This window comes from Zalophus californianus, chromosome 9 (assembly GCF_009762305.2).
Source record: "Zalophus californianus isolate mZalCal1 chromosome 9, mZalCal1.pri.v2, whole genome shotgun sequence".
Lineage (NCBI taxonomy): Eukaryota > Metazoa > Chordata > Mammalia > Carnivora > Otariidae > Zalophus > Zalophus californianus.
Window position 1 is genome coordinate 55,933,300 of NC_045603.1, and position 24,632 is coordinate 55,957,931.

General features: G+C 40.2%; 1 protein-coding gene across 3 annotated transcripts in view; it reads left to right on the forward strand.

Annotated features, from left to right (window-relative positions):
* The window catches only part of LRIG3 (leucine rich repeats and immunoglobulin like domains 3), a 46,103-nt gene that overhangs the window by 6,278 nt on the left and 15,193 nt on the right, over positions 1–24,632 (forward strand). For all 3 annotated transcript variants that reach the window (XM_035721865.1, XM_035721867.1, XM_035721866.1), the window contains exons 3-7: positions 146–220; positions 21,783–21,914; positions 22,677–22,820; positions 23,821–23,964; positions 24,280–24,423. In XM_035721865.1, coding sequence (XP_035577758.1) covers positions 146–220; positions 21,783–21,914; positions 22,677–22,820; positions 23,821–23,964; positions 24,280–24,423 — 639 coding nt within the window. The remainder of the gene's footprint in view (positions 1–145; positions 221–21,782; positions 21,915–22,676; positions 22,821–23,820; positions 23,965–24,279; positions 24,424–24,632) is intronic.

Sequence of the window (24,632 nt, forward strand, 5' to 3'; positions counted from 1 at the left end):
CATTTGGATTACAATAAATTATTTAAAAACTTGGGAGGTATTTTTAAATAACTTTATAAAGTTTTCACCTCTGTGATTTACAGATGACCTAATCAGCCTTTTTCTGTGTTTTTGTTTTTTTTTTTTTTTTTTTTGGCACTTAAAGGAAACTGAACAACAATGAATTGGAGACCATTCCAAATCTAGGACCAGTCTCAGCAAATATTACACTTCTGTCCTTGTAAGTGAATGTTAGCAGGATTTTGCATGTATGTTTGCAGGGACCATGGGTAGCAGTTCCATATGGGCTAGAGTAAAGGTCTTACAAGCAAAAATATGAATACTTCCTTCTGTAGATAATGGAGAAGCGTTTTTTAAATTGGTTGACTTGTTTCCCAGCCTCTTTCTTTCCTAAATTTTAAGTAGCATTGTAACAACAAACTTTCCATATTGCTGTCATTGCTGACCTGGTATCCAGGTTCAGAGACACTGCCTTCACTCATAGAGACATGTGTTTGATTATGTCCTGCAGACTAGGACTAATTCTGCTTATTACTCAGTGGCTGGCATGGGATCTGTGGGTTAGGTATTACACAGTTCCTAGTGGAGGGTGATCGGGGCTGTTTTGTGAGAGAAAGTGGGAGTTGGTAATAAGGGCACTGGAGTATTCTCTTTTAAGTGTGGCACCTGTAATAAAAACCGAGGCTCAGAAACATCAAAAAATATCAACTTTATACCGTTAAAATTAGGTATGTGATTGAAGTTATAAGTACCATTGCATATTGTTTTGCAAAGATGAGTTTTCAAATAAAATTAAAATTCTGCTAAATTTTCTGTATTTTTGGGACAGATAACATGTTTAGTGTCACACATTGAAGATGTTTTGGAATAATTTTGACTTTCGGCACTTAAGGGTAGCTTTTAGAATGTGCAGTATTTGATTTCTAAAATTTAAGAAGCTTGCCACCTTAATCTTGAATAATTTAAAAATATATCTAAGCCACCGAGGTTAAAATGTTTTCCTTCCTTAAACAAGAAAAGCCCACCATTGTTGGTTGCTTCTGGGAAAGGTGTCGTGGGGGTTAAAATTATATAGTAAATTTCAGGAAAGCTGTTCAATTAATTAAAGTGATCACTACCCAATTGCTTACATCTGGTGATTTATAGAGGGTGGTTTTTACGGAGGGCCCAGGTCACCTAAGTCATGGGTGCAGCCGCTGTGTCTGCTTTCCTCTGTTTGAATAAGAACTAAGTGACATTTGATACTGATGTGGTTTTTCCAAAGATCAGACACAGAAAGGAATGAAAGAAAAAGGAGTTGGTATTTGACAAATAAACACTGAATTTAAAAAACATTTTTATGCTAGCATTAATACCTGTTTTGTCTTTCACATTTGCTTAAGAATTTAGAGTCTAAGTGGAGTACTGGTTTTGGTATCTTAAACAGCTTTAGCTATTCTCATTTGACCAGTGGAGCCTTTCTAAATCCCAGGGAATGCTGCTTCCCCCTGCTGTTCTTGCCCTAAGTATTATTGGCAGATTCTGTCAGCATGTTCAAGAGAGTCTTGAGTTGAGGGTCATTGCGTGCTTCATGGCTGAGAGGGTCCACAGTGGAGTTTTGGAATCTGGTGGGTGGAGGAAAACAGTCTTCCCCTTGGCTTGGTATAGAGTTGAAATTCTAAGAACTTGTAAGGAAATTAGAAACTTCCATTGGAAATAAATAACCTAGTGATTTTACACTTCCAAGCTTTTGTATATAATTAGAAAACCGAAATGCAGTCTGGAAAGATGGAAACCTTCAAAATTTGAACCGTTCTCCCTATTTTCATTTGTTTCACTTTAGTGAGTGCTAAGTAATCTTTACTGACCTTGAATAATCTCACTTTTCTTTCTCCTTAATCTGTTGCATTGTGTCTGACCAGGGATTATTTTGTTCATTTTATGTAATGGTAGATCCTATTTATTACCTAGACTGCATAGCATCTGCAGAGGGTTATTTATGTGATGGGACTGCTTATTCAATATGGGTAGTGAAAAATTGTCTTCATACCTATGAAATATGTTGAAAATGTATTTCTCTGGCTGTTTTCTTCTACAAATGTGTTTTCTCCTGTAGGCCTCTTTGGATATTGCAATACACAGTCATTGTTTCTAAAGCACCATTAATTTCTGTCTTGTGTTATATAGGGTAGAACATTTTCTTTTATATAGAAGCACTTGAACATCAGAGCTAAAAATCAGTACTTATATTTCTGAAATTTCAAAAGAAATCGTTAAACTACATACCATGGCTTAGGTTAGAAAATTGCTATGGCACCACGGTTAAAACACCATGTCTTTCCAAGCAGCTCTCAGGACTGTTTGACTTTTATTTGATCAAGGGTTTTTTTGTTTAGTTTTGTTTTTCACATTTCGTGGAGGAGACAGATTTTTGGGGTCATTTTCACAAGTTAAATCATTTGAAAATATGTTAAAGGAAAATCAGTTGGAGTCTTAAGCAAAAGATTTAATGTTGGTGCTCCATCCCGTTGCTGGTCTGTGCTGTGGGGACCCTTCCCAGCTGGAGGCAGGGACGTTCACCTGGTGAGACCTTCTTCTTTGCTCATCTTCAGGAGCATATGACACCCCATATCCAGAGAAGAACATCTGATAATGTGCAGACCATTTCTGATAATGTCAGGGAAGCCTGGTAAAATACCAGGGTCTTGGGATGGTGGTTGAGTGAGCATTGAACTCCCCCATTAACATAAGTAAGTTGATTTTATCAGATGTGGTAGTTTTGGCTTCCTGTGAGGTGGCATGAACCATGCAAGCATTGGACAGTTTTGAAAACTGTGACTTGAGTTAGGACAGGTTTGACTCCACGAGTCCTATAACATTATTGTTGAACAAGAGAGTTCTCACTGTTCATTAAAGAAAGCTGGTTAGGGTCTTCGTCTTGACATTGATGGTTTATATAATATTGCCCAACATGTAAGTACTTGCCTGTAAGTTAGAATTGAAAGGATTAGGTCCCCGAATGTCAAAGGAGTACCCAGATTACTAGTTAAAAAATGTAGATCTCCTGACCCTATCCCTAGAGATTCTGAATTAATGGGATCAGGTGGGACCCAGGAATATCCATTTGAACACATCTACCTTACCGGTTCTGATTAGATATTGCATAAATATTTCTGGAACTACTGATAGACTCCAGTTGTTATAATCAAATAAGCCTTTTCTCATTATTTCTTATCTCAACGGTAGAGCATTTCCCCCACATCCATCATGTTCTTCATCGTCTCTAATTTTTCTGGAAATGGCAATGTCATCTTCCAGAGTGGTTATTATTAATATTGATCACTTTGCTGGAGCGACCCCAAAATGTGTACTCTACCAATGACAGCCAGTGAAGAGATTTAAAGCTGAGTGAGGTGATCAGTTTTGCTATTTGACAGTGTCATTCCTGGCTTTAGTGTGGAGGATGTCCTAGCGGTGCCCGAGGGTGGTGTAGAGAGGGCAGATGACTGTGGTTGGTGGGGTGGGGGACCACTACAGGAGCCCAGAGTGAACAGCATTGTGTCACAGCAGTGGAACAGTGATTAAAGCAAAGCTCAAGTTGGATGGCTTGGAATTATTTGCTGGGTCTTCCCTTTGCTAGGTTTGAGATCTTGGGCAAGTTACTGTCTGTATTTCTTCATCTACAAAATGAGACAACGTAACAGTGTCCACCTCATAGGTTGTTGTGAGGATTTGGAAAGAGAATGCAGATAAAACCATCTGGCATATGCTGAGTGCTCAGTGACTGAGCTGTGATCATGATGATGATGATCACACACTCAAGTGAAAATCATTGAATAAATGAGCAGTGCCAGGCTCTGTTTTAAGGGCTGGGGACACTGCAGTAAATAAAGCAGACAACTCACTCTTGTGAAGTTTCCATTCTAGTGAGGAGTAAAAGAACAATAAGTAACAAATTTTTTTAAAAAGATGATTTCAGGTTCTTGATAAATGTTGTCAAGGAAAAGCGAGGAGGACTAGAAGAGCCCTGGCAGTTGCCCTTTAATGTGGTCCAGGAAGGCTTCTGAGTATTTACCAAATCCTACTATGTGCTGGGCACTGGTCTAAGGTTGAGATTCAGCAGTGAACAGAGACAAAATCCCTGCCCTCACAGAGCTGCCTTCTCATGGAAGGAGAAAGACAAAAAGTCAAATAAATAAGAGATGTGGTCAGAAGGTGGTGAGTGCTAGGGTGGAAAAAGCAGAGAGGAGGCAGAGGAGTGTGTGGCAGAATGGGGTTTGACAGTTTTAAATGGGGATGCAGGGAGGGCTTGCTAGGAAGGTGACACTTGAATCAGGGGAGGAAGGGTCATGTGCAGCATCTTGGGGGTGAAGGTCATCTCCTTAAGCCTCCCCTGCCCTGTCCAGGCCCATCCTGCCTATTAGTGTCCAACTCTTACATGGTAATGAAATGGTTTTGTTTGTATTTTTCTCCCATGCTATACTTTAGGGCTTGTGGCTGCCTCTCCTTTTCCCCAGCACTTAATGCAGGTGTACGGCATATAGTTGGTGCTAGGTATAACAATTAAGGAATATTTACGGAAAGCCACACGCACTTAGCATTATTCAGGTAGCTCTCCTCTTAAGTTTGTGCTAGTGGCTAAAACTTACAGTGGAAACAGAGCATGCCTACATTTTACTTATGTTCAGCTCTCCATGCTTGGTAAATAATAATAATAAATTTTAACAACAGCAACAATAATAAGTAAAAGAATTAGTTTTAAGTAGGGAAGGGATTCAGCTCACCACTCTCACCAGTGAGCACGTACACACCTTGCAGTGTGTTTGCAATGCAAGTGTGTGGGAAATAAAAGTCCCCTTTTGTATTTCCCTTTTTTAAAAGCTTGAGTATCTCAACCCACCAGGGATGACTTTGGTCTTCAGAGATACGGGTTTTTCATTGACCCTGTGCCCAGCACACATGTGAACTACTTCCATCGGGTCCTGAACTAAAAATTCAAAATAAAAAAAAAATAACACAAAATCGATCTGTTCCAACACTTAAGTCAAAACTGGCCCTGTAGGACTCAGAGAGGGAGAGGGAAGGAGAATATGTTTGCATAAGAATATTTTGCTGGTGTTATAAGGGATCTTCAAGGGTGATTTGTGATAGATGTTTTCCCCTTGTGCACTGGCTTCATGCGGTGTGAGATGTGGTCCGTGACATCACGTGTCTTCCTGTATTGGGGATGCTCTGGGATACAGGGAGGTATGGGAGTTATGTCCTTTCCTGAGGTCCAGTGTGATTTACATGCTACAGAGAAAAGTCCTGGGTGGCAGAGAATGTTGGCAGCTTGTGTGGCCTGAACAATATTGTAGAATTCTGAGAAGAGTGGTGACTTTTTGCCTTCAGTTTTGAAACTCCTGCAGGTTCTTCAGTGGCATTTGTCACATGTCTCATTCCAGGGTAGAACTAAGGTCTTACTGAGCTGTCCATCCCCTCAGCGGCCCAGGCCAGAATCTGGCCCATAGGAGGTTCCATTAAGTATGTGAGTGGACGAGGGAGAGACCCGAGCTGGAAACAGGGCATACATGTTGTTGTCTTGTCTCTCACTAGTGACTTGTCTGACCTCAGGCATACTTCATTACCTCCTCTTTGTTAATCTGTAAGAACAGTGTGAGATGTCTGCGCCTCTATCTCAGGTAGTTCTGTCGCAGAATCGAATGGCATAATGCACAGGTGAGGACTCTGAGAAGTGTGAGCCACAGCAGTTGGGGCAAAGGAGGAAGGCGCGATTTAGAAACCTTCTCCTGGCAGCAGTAGACGAGGGAGGGAGAACGAACTTGCATCTGGAGTGGGTTATCTGGAAAACTTTTGCTCTCTCCAGATAGTTCAAAGAGTTGGTGAACACTCAGTTATAATTAATAACTGAGCAGCATTTCTAGCCCAAGGGCTCGTGCATCTATAAGGTGGATTTTGAGCTGTTTTAGGTGCCCAGCAACACCACCTACTATGTGCTAAGTGCTGGGGAACAAAGAAAAGTAGAGCTTGGCCTCTGCCCTCAGGTGGCTTTGAATAATGAATAACGGGAAAATAGACAACAAAGACATGCTCCACCTCCATGTAGGGTGATGGGGAGACAGACGCCTGGCTGGGCCAGTGCAGAAGAGGGCTGCAGCTTCCGAGTATGCAGAGGGCAAGGGTGTGTGAGGTCTAGAGAAGGAAAGGACATGGGGGTACATTGTAGTGATGCACTTAGGTGTTTTAAAGGTTTGGGGGACGTTTTTGTTAAGCAGGGGAATGAAATGAGTATATTTCATTGAAGCATAGAATCCTCATCTCTCCTTGTTTTCAAGTAGTCTTTAAACCATGTTCATTTTCAAAATCAAATGCCATGAAGACAAATAACGTGCTTTTTTGATCATAAACAATTAGGACTTGCCAAATACCTGCTATCCATTCATCCTTAGAACAGTCCTGAGCTCTGAGCCTTGCTGTATGTTAGGGCCACACCTTTCTTTGTCCCCACAAAAGGAAATTGACCATAGGGTGGGTGTCGTATAAGCATTGACTTATGTATGATGAAAAGAGTGGAGTTGAGCGTGTGATTAGAAATCAGATCTGCAGTATTCTGTTATCAGTATATTGACCCCAGCACCATATTAGGTGGGAACTTCATCCGTAAGCATGCATTTTTCATTGAACATTTCAAAAATCAGCCTAATAAAAAAATCATCTTGGGAGACAGTGGTTTAAGAGACTATTGCTTGGTTGTATGGCAGAGTTTATTTAATTCATCAAACTTACTTTGTGATTTTTAAAGCATTTTTAAAGCATTGATATTTTAGTAGTTCACAGCTCAGAGACACAGCTTCATATAAGGAAGATAAATGTTACGTAGGTTTTCAAGTGATGATGTAGCTAAGTAATTTTGTTAACTATGTGGTAAAGTTCAAATAGTTGTTTGTTTTTAAACCAAACCTATCTAAATTAGCATTTGAAAGGAGGTTACCAGTGTGTCATATTGAGTAGGTAAGTGAGGAGAAGGTTTAGTCAAAATTAGAATTTAAGTTTCTGGGGAATCAGGGAGCTTTGTTCTGATTAAGTGGACATAAACCATATCTCCTCTTTACCCATTTGTGGGTATAGAGGATCCCATAGAATTTGACCCCCTTAACTAAAAAATTCATTCCCGAATGTATGCGCTGCTGATGTGGATGAATGGACTAGCGTCTTTGTGTTTAAAGGACATTGCATCAGAGGGTTGCAGCCTTCACCAGTATAAACAAACCAGATGTTATTGTGTTTAATGGAAATAAGCTCATAAAGCTCGTCTTACAAAACACATAAGCATCGTAATATAAGTTGTATTCTCTTATTGGATTTTAAAGTGTTTATACGTGATTTGCACATAAAAGAGTTTATACACAGAGATGTATTCTTTACCCTCTATGTTTATCTTCACAATTAATCATAAAACTGGTCCCCACAATACAAGTTTGCTAGGTGTACAAATTGTCAGTTTAATTGAAACATAAATTTGTGATCCTGTCGTGGCTCTTAGGTTAAGAGCAGAATCCTTGACAAGACCTATAATGCTCTGGATGATCAGAATCCTCTTTCCCCACTGAGCCTCCTCTGGACTCATTTCTCACTTCTAGCAGTGTGTCAGCTTGCTCTGTGTCAGGTCCCGTTACAGACTTTTCTCTCTGCCTACAGTACTTACCCTTGCACAGCGTTTGCTAGCCAGACTTCGTGTCACCTGACACATTTTCCTATCACCCTTATGTACAGTGTCCACATTATTATCATACACACAGTGACATTTGTCAGTTGTATATTTGTGATTCTTTAATGTCCATTTCCCCCACCAGAATGAAACTTCCTAAAGGCTGAGCGCATGTGTGGTTTCATCCCCACTGCAACGCTAGCCTGTAGCTCAGTGTCTGGCACCTGGGAGGGAGTGCGTGGTTATTGAATGAATGACTGGGTAGCCCAGTCCCAATTAATACTGTATATAGTTAATTGTAGAAAAAACTGTTCAGCTAACCTTTCTGTTCAAGCCTCTCCACATGCACTGAAAATCTTTTTCATTACTAAAACTTGTTTTTTCCAAGGTAGCAACATTGTTAGATATGACATAGCGACCCAGCAGACAACTTTGTGCAGCGGCGGTTCCCAGAGCCCATAAACTTGACCCCCACTCCCTTGAACTTGACCTTCCAGCATAGCTTGCCACAAAGTCTTCTGTATTACCAGTGTTTATCCTGAACCTGCACCATTTTCTCATCTCTCCCCTCAACGTCATGCTAGCCATTTTGATTGCTGCTTTGAAGTATCTAGTGCAACTTCTGCCGGAGACGTTTCTGTGCTGAGCAAGCCTTGTGCTGCCAAGACAGACAAAACCATAAAGTTACAGCCAGTTGCTTTTCATGATGGGGTAGCAAGAGTCAACATGTCTCTCCCCTGGCCCAGGTTCCTTTTCCTCTGCCTCGTCCTCATTTTAGTATCTCTGCCATCTTCCATAGATGAGAGGCTCCGGGCTCTAGTTGGGTAGAGAGACCAAAACAATGAAACAGGCTGCTAACCAGTAGCACCACTTCTTTCCTTGGCTGAAAGTTGCTTAAGTACTAAATTCAAAACATGAAAGGAAAGGCAGTTAAAAGTATAAGCGCTTCCTTTCTAAAATCACCTGCCTGACAGTCTCCCGTCCTCCCTGTGAAGCTTTAGCTGGCAAATAGAGCAGTCTCTAGAACGAGGCAGAAGGCAAAATGAAATATCAAGGTAATATTCATGCTGCAAGTACCCTACAGCACAGGATAAACATGGTGTACATTCTTGGACTGTCAGTTTTACTGTGCATGAGCAATTTTAAATGTTTTTATTTCAAAACAAACATTGGAATAGAATCAAAATGAGCATTTCTTTTTTAGAAAAAAAATAAGATGCTTTTTGAAGTTAATCACTAATTGCCATGTAATCCTGCACAAGGCACTGGCCTACGAATAGAAGCAGTACTTTTTAAAGATGAATGGATGTTTACAAAATCAGGAAATGTAGTCAATTGTATAAATCCTTCTTTCTCTTATTCTCCTCCTCTTGTCTTTTTTGCTTTCACTTCCTCACCATCATCCCCATTTAAGTATCAGCTAAAGGATGAGAGGAATTAGAAATGGTTTGGTAGATTGTATAACTGGCCAAAACCAATTTTTTTTGTTGGTAGTGGTTTTGAGTGCATGCAATCCTGGTAGCTTAGAATGGGAAGGGACATTTCTCCCTATGGAGAGATCTCTGGAAAAAAGAGGTTATCCAGCCTTCCCTTGAGCACTTTCAGGGACAAAGCTTACTTCTTGGTGATAAACCGTTCCATTGTGAATAGTCCTAATTACTAGGACTTTTTGTTAAGCTGAACTCTTCCCCTACCTTTACCTCTTGTCTTAGTTCTGTGTGTTGGAGAGAACAACTTTGTTCTCTTTTCTGCAGATTAATACCTGTAAGTCTTAAAATACAAGGTTTTCTTAAAGCCCTCTCTTTTTCCTGGCTCAAATCCCAATTACCCTTTTCTATATGATACTCAGTCTAGACCAGGGTTATGTAGTGGCACTTTCCGCAGTGATGGAAATGTTCTATATCTGTGCTGTTCGCTGTGGTAGCTATTAGACACATAGATATTGAACACTTGAAATGTGGCTAGTGTACTGAAGAATTCCGTTTTTAATTTTATTTCATTTAAATTTAAGTAGCTACACATGGCCAGTGGCTATTGTCCTGAGCAATGCAGGTCTAGACTCTTAAGGTTCTCCCATATACACTTCATCTAGCATGGCAGTGTAAAATATGGTACCCAAACAAGATACGCTAAGCAAAATAAGTCAGAGAAAGACAAATACCCTATGATTTCACTCATATGTGGAATTTAAGAAACAAAACAGATGAACAGGGGGAAGGGAAGGAAAAATAAAATAAGATAAAAACAGAGGGAGGCAAACCATAAAAGACTCTTAACAATAAAGAACAAACTGAAGGTTGCTGGAGGGGAGGGGCTAACTGGGGGATGGGCATGAAGGAGGGCAGTTGATATAATGAGCACTGGGTGTTACATGCAACTGATGAATCACTGAATTCTGCCCCTGAAACTAATAATACACTATATGTTAACTAAATTGAATTTAAATTAAAAAAAAATATATGGTGGGACCATGCCTGTTCACCAGAATACTGGACATTAATGAAGCTTAAAATTATGTTAGCCTTTAAGGACCGTGTTGTATTATTGGCTCCTGTTGAGTTGTCATCCAAGCTCCCCAGGTCTATTGTCATTTTCATAAGAATTGCTTTCACATAGGCCTTTTAAAAATGACTGATTAAAAATTCAAAACACTGCCTTATCCCAAATTAATTTCTCTGGTTGCTTCTAGACCATCATTTTAGTACATCGAGAGGTTTGGGATCCTGATTGATTGAATAGATGAGCTAGCTAGGCATGTAGTTCTGTGACATTTGCACTTCATTATGCCCACCTCTGTCCATGCCCCAGCACAAGGGCCACAGATGCAGCCGCACCCACTAGCAGCTTCCTTTTCTTTTTTTTTAATTTTAATTCCAGCGTAGTTAGCAGTGTTATATTAGTTTCAGTTGTGATATATTATCACAATTTAGTGATTCAGCAATTCCATATTACCCAGTACACATCAAGATAAGTGTACTTTTAATCCCCATCACCTATTTGCCCTTCCCCCACCCACATCCTCTCTGATAACCAGCAGTTTGTTCTCTGTAGTTATGAATCTGTTTCTTGGTTTGTGTCTCTTTCTTTCCTTCCTTTGCTCATTTGTTTTGTTTTTTAAATTCCACATGTAAGTTAAATTATGGTATTTGTCTTTCTCTGACTGACTTATTTCCCTTAGCATAATACTCTCTAGCTCCATCCATGTCATTGCAAATGGCAAAATTTCATTCTTTTTTTGGCTGAGTAATATTCCACTGTGTGTGTGTACGTACGTGTACACACCATCTCTTTATCCATCTATCAATGGACATTTGGGCTGCTTCTGTAGTTTGGCTATTGTAAATAATGCTGCAATAAACAGGAGTGCGTGTATCCCTTTGAATTAGTGTTTTCATATTCTTTGGGTAAATATCCAGCAGTACGATTAATTAGTGGATTGTAGGGTAGCTCTATTTTTAACTTTTTGTGGAACCTCTGTACTGTTTTCCATAGTGGCTGCCTAGTGTGCATTCCCACCAACAGTGCACAAGGGTTCCTTTTTCTCCTCATCCTCACCAGCCTTGTTATTTCTTGCATTTCTGATTTTAGCCATTCTGACAGGTGTGAGATGATATCTCGTTGTAGTTTTGATTTGCGTTTCTGGATGATCAGTGATGTTGAGCATCTTTTCATGGGTCTGTTGGCCATCTGGATGTCCTCTTTGGGGAAATGTCTGTTCATGTCTTCTGCTCATTTTTTAATTGGATCATCTGGTTTTTGGATGTTGAGTTATATAAGTTGTTAATATATTTTGGATACTAATCCTTTATCAGATATGTTGTTTGCAAATACCTTCTCCCATTCGGTAGGTTGTCTTTAATTGCGTTGATTGTTTCCTCCCCTGTGCAGAAGCCTTTTATTTTTCATGTAGTCCCAATAGTTTATTTTTGCTGCTGCTTCCCTTGCCTCAGGAGACCCATATAGATGTTGCTATGGTCAGTGTCAGAGAATTACTGCCTGTGTTCTAGGATTTTTATGATTTCAGGTCTCTCATTTAGATCTTTAATCCATTTTGAATTTGTTTTTGTGTATGGTATAAGAAAGTGGTCCAGTTTCATTCTTTTGCATGTCATCTGTCCAGTTTTCCCAACACCATTTGTTGAAGAGACTTTTTCCTGTTACTTATACTTACCTCCTTTTTTGAAGATTAATTGACCATATAATTGGGGTTTATTTCTGGGCTTTCTGTTCGGGTTCCATTGATCTATGTCTCTTTTTGGGCCAGTACCACACTATTTTGATGACTGTAGCTTTGTAGTATATCTTGAACTCTGGGATTGTGATACCTCTAGTTTTGTTTTCCTTTTTTAAGATTGCTTTGGCTATTCAGGGTCTTTGTAGTTCCATATAAATTTTAGGATGTTTGCTCAGTTCTGTGAAAAATGCTGTTGGTATTTTCAGAAGGGTAATATTAAACCTGTAGATTCCTTTCAGTAGTATAGCTATTTTAACAATGTTTGTTTTTCCAGTCCGTGAGCTGAGAATATCTTTCCATGTCTTCAATTTCTTTCATCAGTGTTTTATGGTTTTCAGAGTATAGTTCTTTCAACTCTTTGGTTAATTTATTCCTAGGCATTTTATTATTTCTGGTGCAATTGCAAATGGGATTGTTTTCTTAATTTCTTTTTTTGCTGTTTCATTATTAGCTTGTAATGCATCAAATTTTGTACAGTGATTTGTATCTTAGCAACTTCCTTTAAAGGTTCGTGTCAGTCTACAGATAAAGATAAGGGATATGAGCTTGCCTGCCTTTTTGGTCATCATCACCATATTATCTATGTTTTATTCACAAGAACAATTTAAATACTTGGTTAAATGTGATGTTCTTAGTCCATTGGTCTGTGAACCATATCAGAAAATAAAATAACATTAATTTAACCTGATGTGTTCACATAAAGAATTAATCTTCTGTATGAGAACTGTTTATTACTTTGAGGTTCAGAATAATAAAGTCATGTTTTCTGGTTTGTACTGTAATCTTAAATGAAAATCCTATATATAGGCTGATTTTTCATTAAAATATACAAAGCTTAAGTTGGGTGAATTTTGGGGTAAAAAATTATAGGAGCTCTTCTGAGGGAAGGTTTTGTGGTTTATTTTGCTTTTTAGAGAAAAGGCATTTTTATTCATTAATTTGATATCTATTGAAGACTTCCTATTAAGCATAGTGGACTGAATGTATTCATTTCACTCTGCTCTTTCTTAAAACTCCCTTAAAATGGAAGTAAGTTCTAAAAAAACTGCACACAGACAGGAACAAAGATAAAATAGGTAAGAAGACAGTCCAGATAAGAAATGTCATAAACATTTTGCAAGCAAATGGACAAATTGCAACTGACTTAAAAGAAAATGGAGTGGATCCCAAAAGCAGCATATTGTTTTTTCTGCAGAACCATTCTGAGTTTGGAAATTCAAAGCCCATAAGGGTAGGGGTGCAGAGTAGGACTGAAAATGGGGGAAAGGTTAAAACTCTTTTATAAGAAGCAATGAGACCTCCAGGTTTCTCCTCCATACTCATCCTCCAAAACTCAAATCCTAGTGACTGTCATAGGCAGACGACTAGAAGTTACCCTCTGGAGAGTTGAAACAGTCTCTAGAATTTGGGACACAAGCCCAGCTGGGCAAGGAAGGGGTGGGGATTGAGGGTAGCATATTCTGCAATCACAGAAACTAAATCTTATCTGAACCCTGAGGATGACACTCCCTTGCCCCAGCTTGTTCACCTGTGAGCCCTCCCAGATATTAGCAGTCATGCTTAGACCCACCAGACCAGAGACTGGAAGATTGGAGCAATAAGACATGTGGAGATCCCATCATGAAATAGGTCCCCTCTCTGCCGTCTGTGGTGGGACTCGCCAGTCAACAAGTCTATTTTGCACACAGTCCTCAGTAAGCTTTTGAGTGCTTTTTATTAAATATGAATGGTTAGCCCAGTGATCACCAGACTTCTGTAGAAGTTTCAAATAAGATCAAGTGTCTACGGGGCACCTGGGTGGCTCAGTCAGTTAAGCGTCCGACTCTTGATTTCATCTTAGGTCATGATCTCAGGGTTGGGAGATCGAGCCCCACGTCAGGCTCCCCGCTGGGTGTGGAGCCTGCTTAAGATTCTCTCTCTCCCTCTGCCCCCGCTCCTCCTCTCCCCCTCTCTAAAATTAAAAAAATAAATAAGATCAGTGTCTGAAATAAATGGAAAAAGAGAACCAGAGACAGTGGAAGGAAAAGGGAACCTCTGAACCACATATGTGCAGAAAGAAAAGAGATGTGATATCCATAAAACAAGTAAAGAATGGTAAATCAGTAGTAGTAATAATAATAAGGAATATTATTCCTTATTATATAAGGAATAATATATAATGTATATATAATATATATAGAAAAGGATGAACTCTTGGAAGTTAAAAATATAACAGATGCTTTAAAAGGTAATAGAAGTGTTGGAAGAAAGTTGAAAAGTTTCTCCAAACAAGAACCAAAAACAAAGGGATGGAAAATGGGAGAGGAAAAAATGAGAAAATAGGAAGATCAGGCAGAAGTCTAACACCTATCTAATTGGAATTCCACAGAGACGTCTGTGGAACTAGAAGGGAGGACATTATCAGACATACAAAAAAAAGTATCCCAGAACTGAGAAACACATGTCTCTAGGTTGAAGGGCCCTACTGAGTGCCAGCAATTGAAACAGGACCCACACTGGAGACATCACTGGACAGTTTCAGAATATCAGGAGTAAAGAGAAGCTCTGAGAGGAGGAAAAAAAAATAGAACACAACACAGGTCACCTGTAGGGGTTGACGGTGGTTCTCCTCGTTGTGCTGCCAGCGACATCTGCATCACCTGGGAACTTGGTAGAAATGCAGATTCTCAGGTTCCATCTAACCTGCTGGAAGAGAAGCCCCCGCCCCCCGGCTCCTATGCCTGCCCACGTTTGAGAAACACGGGGAGAGAGAATCAGAATGGCCTCTGGCTCCTCAGTCAGTACTTCCATGAGTGCTGTGGATAGAGCAAAACAGTGTCTTCAAAATCCCAAGGGAGAATGGCTTCTAAATTCTATATGCACTCAAACTGTCAATCCTATAAAGACATTTCCAAACACTGAGGGACGTACCTCTGCTTATGGTTTCTTGGAACGCTAGTGGAGGATATGCTCCAGGAAAATGAGGGAGGAAACCAAGGATGAAGATGGGCAGCCAGGCAGTGGGACTTCCAACAGAGGTGAAGTCCCCCCAGAGCAAGGCAGGTTCTGCAAGACACTCCATTTTCTACATAATGATTGCCTGAGCCATTGTAGCAAATCTGGTCTTCTGCAGGGCTTGTCATCCAAATCCAGAATCACAGCTCCTTAGGCGTGCCTGAGATCATTCCATTCAATGTCCCCCTGCTTGACAGGTGAGAAAATCAAGGTCCACAAAGTCTAGTAAATCAAAATACAACCGAGAAGAGAATCAAAATCCCCTTGCTAGGGAACTGTGATTGGAATTGCTCTTTCAACAAGATCCTACTTTTAACTGGTCGGTTAATGTCTGGAATGGCAGTTTTACCTTCTTTTGGCCGGTAGCTGTAATGGTCGTACCATTTTCTGATGTACATGTACATCTTGAACCACACTTCGGATAAATCCTTACTAGCCATTCTAAAGCTTGATCTAGAATTTCTGGATGAAGCACTGGTCACAGTTAATTTTTATTGTACATAATTAAATCATTTCAGATTAAAATACTTGTTCAGTAAGTATCTTTGGCATCTTAAATTTTAAGGGATTCACCCTTAAATTTGTGTTTACATAAAGAACTAAATTGAACTCACACTTGGGGATCCAAAAGTGTTGTTTTCTACGTGGTGAAAATGGGCTTTTGACCCCTCTTTCTTTTTCATTTTTAACATGTATTATAATTGGCATATAAATATGGCCCTGATGGTTGTAGGATGTCTGTATTAAAATATTACGACCATCTTTATTCATGTTGTTGATCCAAAGGGCAATTATATTTTATGTTGACCTGGCTTTTAGCTGAAAGAAGGGACGCTTTGCTCCTTACAGTGGCCCATTTGCTGCTTAGTATCATTAGTTCTTAATCAAGAATCTTTCTCCTTGCAAAAGTTCCCTCAGTTGGCTTTATTCTTTGATGCCACAGTGCCAATGGACCAGTCTGAACATGTGTTCTTTTAATGAAACTTCTTAATTATCTTTTAGAAAAAAGATGAGCAGAGACAGTTTATTTTTATCTGCATGGGAGAGGTTCTTTTGCTTGCCAAGTCTCTCTGTTAAAAGAAGCCTAACATTATCGGGTGTTAGTTATTCCAGCCACGGTGGTTTTCAAGGAAGCATTTAGTTGGGGGATGAAGAAGTTATTGTTGGAAATGTAAGTGACCTTTTCTTTTTTAATGTATTTGCAAAAATGTAGTGTTTTCTTTAACAACTTGTAATTCTTTTATAAATGGGTGCTAACATGTTTGCTTGCAAGTTATATATAGAAATCAGTATTTCCTGGGAGCCAGGCTGACTGTCCCAGTCAATACAGTTAATATGCTTTCTCTATGGCTGTGTAGAATGACCACAGCTTCAGCCATTTGTTAGCTACACTAACTGAATTGGACTCAAGGGGTGTGGTTAGAGTGATGCATTCTAAGAAGAGAGGGCATTGCAACATATAAAAAATGGTTTCAAAGTAAGCTTCGCTGTGCACACCTTCTCTAAAAGGTCAATGCCACACGCACATAACTTTCTCTTACATAGCTAAGATTACACGTCTTTCTTCACACATCACAGTGGCAAAGCTTTAAGCTGCCTGTTAACATCTATAATAGGTAGGAGACAGTTGAAACTATTGACAGATATTTCTTATTCATCAAGAGGCTGCAGTTTAATTGGTTCAGGAATTCCAGTAGGAAAAAACCCGATATGCTGGTTCCTCACAAAGAATATTCCACTCTCCTTTTAGACTCTGGAAATAAACTGACACCGTTTATATCCACTTTAGGGTCCATGAAATTCTTTTGAGACTCCTAGGCTTTGTGGAGATAGGAGTGAGTCAGACAGTAAAACCAATCATCATCTTACCGAGTGATACGTCACTAACCTCATAACTTTTATTTTACTGTTATAATTTAGTCTGGGTTTACATTCAGTGCAGGCGTTCAGAGGATCAGAACAAATGAGCACAATCTTGTATATGGGAATAACACACTTGTCCATTTTCCCAGTGACAACAGACATTAAAATGGTCAGTAGCATCTCACACCTGAGCCAGCTGGAATCCCAGTCTGCACCACACACTTTAGAAGGCCTTCCACGTCAGCAACACACACAGAAGCGGTAATGGAGAGTGGATGGGAACTCTAGTAGTGCCGAACTGGGTTTCAGTGTCCAGAGGCTGCAGAGCTGGAAACCTGAGCCTCTGTGTCAAGCAGGGAGAAGAGCACAGCCTGTGCTCTGGGGAACCAGATGCAGAGTGGTGCTTCACCCCCAAAGTGGATCGCTAGGCAGAAGGTCATTGTTGTCCCAACAAATTGTCATTGGTCCCCTGCACCTGCTGGTGCTCCTGCACCTGGTCATGCCTGTCCCCCACCAGTGTTTCTACCCACTACTGCCAGAGCACACTTTCTAAACTGCGTGTCTAATATTGTCACCCCATATCTGAAATCTTCTGCCCTGCTCCCCCCAAGATAAAGGCCCAGTGCCTGCGAGGTTTACAGGGTCCCACTTAACCTACATTCCTCTCTCAGCTACCTCACCCATGGACTTCATCTTCTCCCCAGTCTTCACCCATGAACTCTCTACTCCAGCCATCAAGGCTTTCTTCCATTTCCTCAAAGGGAAGCCTTCCCTTCCGCACACTTGCTTCTGCTTGGAACACTAGCCTGTCTCCTTGCTGTAGTAAGTTTTGCTGACCCCTCCCACCACTTTTTGGGAGGCTGTTGTTTCTTCTTCCACTGCCCCCGTAGCACGGCACTTATCGCCGTGGTGACCGCTTCCATCTGCCGGCCTCTTCTTCCCACTAGAACATAAGCTCCCTGAGGTCAGGGACCGTATCCATCTTGTTCCTCATTAGCTCTCCAGCACTCTCAGAGCAAATACCACCGTAAGAAAATGGCAGGCTCTGATTGGTTCTGCATTTTAAAGGTATTTGGCAAAGTGGGTTGAAAGGGGAAATTAGCAGCAAAGTGAAACCGTTATGGTTGAGCCTGAGAAGCGAAGGCTGAGTGAACTACCTGGGACTCCTGTTTTTCCTGTGGCCTCTTGGATGCCTGAGGGAACCATCTGTGCTCCCACAGACCAAGCCCCCAGGTGTGTGTGTGCCCATAAGGGACTAATTCTACTTGACCTCGGCAGTGATTTGACCCTGGAACACCTTGTACTGTCAACAGACACAGATGACCAAAATGTTCGGTGTCCTTTTGAGGTGGATTTGCACAAGGTTGCAATGCCTTCCAATACTTACACGACTTACATACTGTGATTTTTGAACAATGGAAAGATGGTACTTCCACATCAAGTCATGGAAAAAGGTATTCACACAGTTTGTTTGTTTTCTTAAAGCATTGTACATCCTGCCAAAAATATTAATTAACCGCAGTGCTTTCAGTGTGTTCGTCAGTTTTGGCATTTATCCGTATTTGGAGAAAAATTAAAGCTGGAGTTGAATTGAATCTTTGTCTTTTAGAAGCGGCTATTCATGACCAACTCTATTAGAATTATGTTTATTTTGAGGGTTTTAGGTGATTAAAAAGATTTTTCAATCTAGTTTTAATGGCGTTGTCTCCTTTTTTAAAAACTTTTGCATGATATAGAGCAAGTTTGTTTTGTTAACTGGGACAAATCAGGTGGTTATTTGTCAGTTAGTCTGAGAGCTAATATGAAGCTGGTATTTGGATATAATTCAGTTCCATTAGCACAGAGTTAAAATTCTGTGATACAGGGACTATTGTCCTGGCAGTTGTAAGGGATTTTTGTGCAAGGAAGCAGGTCTGACAAAGAGGGCACTGTGCACGCTCCATCTGTAACTGAGCACTTTCACACTGCAATTTAGGAAGTGTGCAGTTCAGGAAATTGCTGGCTTTGGCTGGAGCATACTTTAACTGCAAGGAAAATTTTATTCGTCACTCAAGTAATTGGCAGTTTTAATACCTTGTTCATAATTACTTAATAAACAAACGAACATATAAACCAAAGATTGTATGGCCTGTTATCTAACTCGTAGCCTTATTTGACCAACGTGATAGACACCTGTGGGTCTCCCTCTCTCTCCCACAAAAAACCAGTTTGTTCCATTTACTGCAAAAATCTCTAGCTGAGCACTTTCTTTGTGTTGCTAAATGTTGAGTGTGGCTGTACAAGCCTCAGACAGCCTGGGGGCCACAACCAGATGCAGAGTTTGATGGGAGGCAGTGACTAGGCACAGGGGAGGGCATTGGAGAGAGGGGAGCATTTCAGGGTTACTCTGCTGTTTGTGGGAGGATATCCTGGTAATGCAAACATTTGGGTTATGTGTTTAAGAGAGCATTTTTGTCCCCTAAAGTGTGGTTTTGTTTAACCCACACACCCTGACCCTAAGGCCCCGTGGCTTCTCTCTTGGACTAAATCCATCTCCGGGATCTAGAAACTGACTAATTGTCTCGCTTGCATTACCCTGTACCTCACAACTAGATCAAGGAGTTTATACACTGGCAAATCCAGATGTGGGAAATGGTCAAAATCAGAGGTCATGGCTGACTTGACTCTAAACAAAGTCTGTAAGACTTTATGGGAGACTAAGGGGTTTGATATTTGTTACTTGTAAATAGTACTGTTAAATCCCCTCCCCCCCTTTTTTTAACCTTATTGTAATCACAAATTCAGCTTTTAAGATATATCACCTATGCCTGTTACCTTGTATAGGATAACTTCAGAATGTAGAGTTAGATTCCCTGATGACTTGGATCAAAACACATGATTCCCTGCAGTCCTTAAAAATAACATATTGGAGGATTTTAACAATGTTTTGAGAAGTTTTGTTTGTTGTTTAAATAGAAAAGGTCCAACCTGTTTTCTCCCTTTATTGTTCGTTCTTGTGGGGAAATCAGCACCTGACATTGGCACGTATTCAGGAAGTTGGTCTTCTCCTCTGGTGGATGACAAACATATGCACACCCCTGGGTAGTCTTCCTGGGGTGCAAGCAAGACTGGGGAGACCCTATTTCCAGGGCATCCTTAGCGTTGGCATGGTGATGGCTCCATGAGCCTGTGTTGATTCCCACATTAGTTTGAAACCAGAAGTTCAGCATTTCTGCAAGGGTGAGAAGTTGTGGCCCTTTCTGGGGGTGCATCTCCAATAAGAACTTAATTGCCAAAATATATTTGACAGTGTATTCTATGAAACAAGCCTTCAGCAATTGCTTTGGGACCAATATGCCTTCGTAGGTTAAAAGCTCTAGTTTCCTAATTTTACAATTATCTATAATTACTAGAGAGACATTTCTGTGATTAAGTGGCATACTATATGAACAGTGCTTAGCCTCAGCTTGACATTTGAGGTGTTCTCAACGTTCTTAGGTTTCATATGCAGTCCAGGACAGAGGGGTAGGGACCTATCCCCCTACTTCAGAGGAGCTCAGAGTATGGCAGAGAAGACCAGCAGCGTGAAAGTGCTGTGTCAGAACGCAGCATAGGATTTTTGTGAAAAATACACGAGGTACTCTTAACTCAAGGACCTTCTGAGATGGTGAGAGGCCTGTGTGTTATAATGAAACTCTCAAAGCACTATAGAAATACGGTATTGGTAGAAAGACACACACATGAGATGTATTTCCTAAGTTTTCTCATTAAATGAGGCTTACCCATAGACTATGTATAAAAACAGCAGTGTGTGACATATCACGTATAGAGTTCTGCCTAGAGCCTTCAGGTTGTTTCATTGTTCCATGGGTTTGTAAAGAGACCTTCTTTGGAAGTGGACTTTGTTTTCCTCCTGGCCTTGCCACGTTGACATGTTGTTTTCCCCTGCCAAATGATGGTCTAAAAAGTCCAGGCTCCCTGATCTAATATGACAAATAAGATGGCTTGCACATCAGTTTGATTCCTGTTTTCTCGCAAGATTGTCATTTAGTGTTGAATTTCCCCCTGAAAGCTGTTGTACTGTTGACCTTTTAAGAGATTTGACTTGGCCTCTTTTGTTTTGTTTTGTTTTTCATCTGTGGTGTAGTATAGGGCTCACCAATGGAACTTTCAGTGATGAAATGTTCTGTATGTGCACTGACCCATTTGACAGCGACCAAGCACATGTGGGTGTTGAGAACCTGAAATGTGGCTACTGTGATTAAGGAACTGAATTTTAACCTTTAATTTTAATTTTTAAAGTGCTACCTGTGGCTACCATATTGGTCATCATGGTCTGGTGTTTAAGACTGTTAATGTCAAACTGTATTAATCTAATTAAATAGAGATTATTTAGACTGGTGTGCTTTTATGTAATAACCTTTATAATATTCAAAGCCCTGGAGCATATCCACTGGTTTCAAAGACTATGGCAATACCTTGAAACTTGCTATTTCTTGAAGAGAGAGCTCTCTCGCACGGCTTAAGAAAAGAAAAAACCCAATCTGATGAGTATTTTAAGTTCGTTGGTACCTGTCATATGGGTACTGTTCAGGAGAAGAAGTAGAAATAGATTAGGAATCAAGAAAAAGAATAGGGAACTAACACATCAGTGCCTGGAATACCAACTCAGTGTTAGTCAATTTATATACCATTTAATAAAATGATAAGGAAGATGGACTGGTGACCATAAAAAAAATATATATGTAAAAATCAGACGGTTTTTAAGTGCTTAGCGTTTGGATAACCACAGCTGTTAAACACACCCAGATTTATATGGGATTGCTTTCATACATTCTAATATGATTTACTATTTAAGGTGAAATTAAAGTGACAAAAATTGCTGTTTAACTTCTAAAAGTACAGTTTTAGAACTGTAGTTTTCCATTATTTCTGAAGAACAAATTAGGAATAGAAAATATTTCTCACCTTTCAGATTGTTGTATTATTATTAACCCTGTCACCTGTGCCATCCTTAAATTCCAGAGCTGGAAACAGAATTGTTGAAATATTACCTGAACATCTGAAACAATTTCAGTCCCTCGAAACTTTGGACCTGAGCAGCAATAATATTACAGAGCTTAAAACTCCCCTTCTGCCTCTACAACTCAAATATCTGTAAGTCAAGTCTTCTTTTTTTATTTATTTATTTATTTATTTATTTATTTGACAGAGAGAAACACAGTGAGAGCAGGAACACAAGCAGGGGGAGTGGGAGAGGGAGAAGCAGGCCTCCCCCCTGAGCAGGGAGCCTGATGTGGGGCTCGATCCCAGGACCCTGGGATCATGACCTGAGCCGAAGGCAGACGCTTAACGACTGAGCCACCCAGGCGCCCAAGTCAAGTCTTCTTTAACAAAAATACTCACCTATGATGAAAATACCATGTCATAATAATAAAAAAAATCAACTTTAAGATGTAACAAAATCTGCCTTTTTCTTTAACTGCTGGTTATCAGTAACATAACTTTCTTATTGACGTGTAATTTGCCATAAACCCAAATAACCACAGTCTTTATTTTGTTGTTGCACTTTTCGGATTACAAAAAATTAGGCATCCTTTGTTAGAAAAACCATGTGGAATTAAAAGTGCTTCTTTAAAAAATTAAACCACTCCGTTTCATTAATAAGTGAATTTTCTAAAAGTTGGATAAGCGTCTGTAACAAATTCTTACACCTTTCAAGTACTCCAGTCACCCTTTCCTTAGCAGTATGCGTGAATCGTAGTCAACGTTGGTCCACAAGGACCCAAAGACTTAATTTTTAAGTGTCCATTGATACAAATGATGGTTAGGTCCTCTGGAGATTATAACACAGAGAATGTATGTGTTTTAACTTTCCAAAGAGCCAGAAGGAGAAGCTCATCTTCACCCTTTTAACAGGTATCTCAACAGCAACCGAGTCACTTTAATGGAACCCGGGTATTTTGACCATCTGGCCAGCACACTCCTGGTGTTGAAACTGAACAGGAACCGCATCTCAGCTATCCCACCGAAGATGTTTAAACTGCCCCGACTGCAGCACCTGTAAGTAAGATGTTCTCCTAGACAGTGTTTCTTCATCTCCTCTAAACCCTTGGGGTCTGTTGCCTAAAATCCACAACGTGACCGAAGGAGTTTAGAAGCAAGGTGTGGCTCTCTTCCCTGTGAGAACTAGAGTGGCCGAATTTCTGAATCGGAAAGAGCCTTCACAGTCACCTAGTGCAAACTCCTGCCTGACGGGGCAGGTTCGATTGGTACTGAAGGAATGAACAGTGTCATCATTGAACGATCTCCATACAAAGGCATCATTGTGGCACTGGCGAAATCATGGTGACGCCCAACAGCTGCGGTTCATGAAAATAACACCGGCAGCTCCAGGAGGCTCTCATAGCTTAAGTGGCTGCAAAGAGCTGTCTCGTTAATAGTGGTGGAATGATCTGTGAACAGGCTCCTACGATATAGTGGTTTTCAACCTCGGCTTCACATTATAGGCACTGGGGAGCTTTTAAAAATTCCAATGTCCAGGCCACACCCTAGACCAATTATATGAGAACCTCGGGGGGTAAGATCCAGGCTTCGGTAATTTTTAAAACTCTCCAGGTGATTTCAGTGTGCACCCAAGGTTGAAAATGACTGCCTTGAAGAGAAAGCATTAAACAGAAAAAGAACCGTGAAAGAGAGAGTAACCAACTTTTGTAAGCAGAATAAGCCCTGCCCCTGAATAGACTTCATGTTTTAACATAATATTCAGTATACTCCCTCTGGATAATCTAAAAACAAATACACTGAGTTGATAAGCATTTTAGAAAGTAAAGCGTAGTCTAGTTTCAATATTTCACTATTCCAAAAATATATCACACATTTCAGGAGGAAATTCACTCCCTGCTAATAAATCCAAATTCTTCTCAATTAAAATGTTTAGAAATTTAAAACCTTGTATGTAATTTAATACGGGCTGGTTTAACTATATTGTAGTAATGTCACATTTTATTACCACCTCCAGAATTTTGTCATACAAGCTGTTTAACTGTTCTATCCAATGCAGTGAACTGAACCGGAACAAGATTAAAAACGTAGATGGGCTCACATTCCAAGGGCTCGGTGCTCTGAAGTCTCTGAAAATGCAAAGAAATGGAGTAACAAAACTTATGGATGGAGCTTTTTGGGGGCTGAGCAACATGGAGATCTTGTAAGTGTGGCTTATCACAATTCCTGCTTCGGTAGTATGATCGTGGAGTGCTCAGTGAACATGCACTAGCTTTATTTGAAATCCTATGTTAAAATCTCATAATTTACAATCTTATAATTTAATACTCAGTTTTGTTTCAGGTAACATGACCAAGAATTTATAAGCCCGTGGTATTTTTTGCTGAGGTCTTTATATAGCAAAGGCTAAACATCTTGTAACAATAGGAATATGTAATAGGTTGTAATCATATGTCTCCTTTGAAGAGACTAGATAATGAACTTTTGATCCTGCTTTTGATTCTTATTGTAAATGTAGGCAGCTGGACCATAACAACCTAACAGAGATTACCAAAGGCTGGCTTTACGGCTTGCTGATGCTGCAGGAACTTCATCTCAGCCAAAATGCCATCAACAGGATCAGCCCTGATGCCTGGGAGTTCTGCCAGAAACTCAGTGAGCTGTGAGTTGCCTTTTATTCTCCTCAGGTTCGAAAGCAGGGATCATGCCAGAGCATGAGCTTCTTACCACTGATCTGTGAAATTTTCATAACAAAGTTTCCAAGGTGACAGCTTTTTTCACATGCAACCTAGTCATATTTTTGTTGTGATAAGTTGAAGCCAACTGTGCTACTTGAGTTCTAGGGCACATGGGCTAAATCAGTGATGGTTA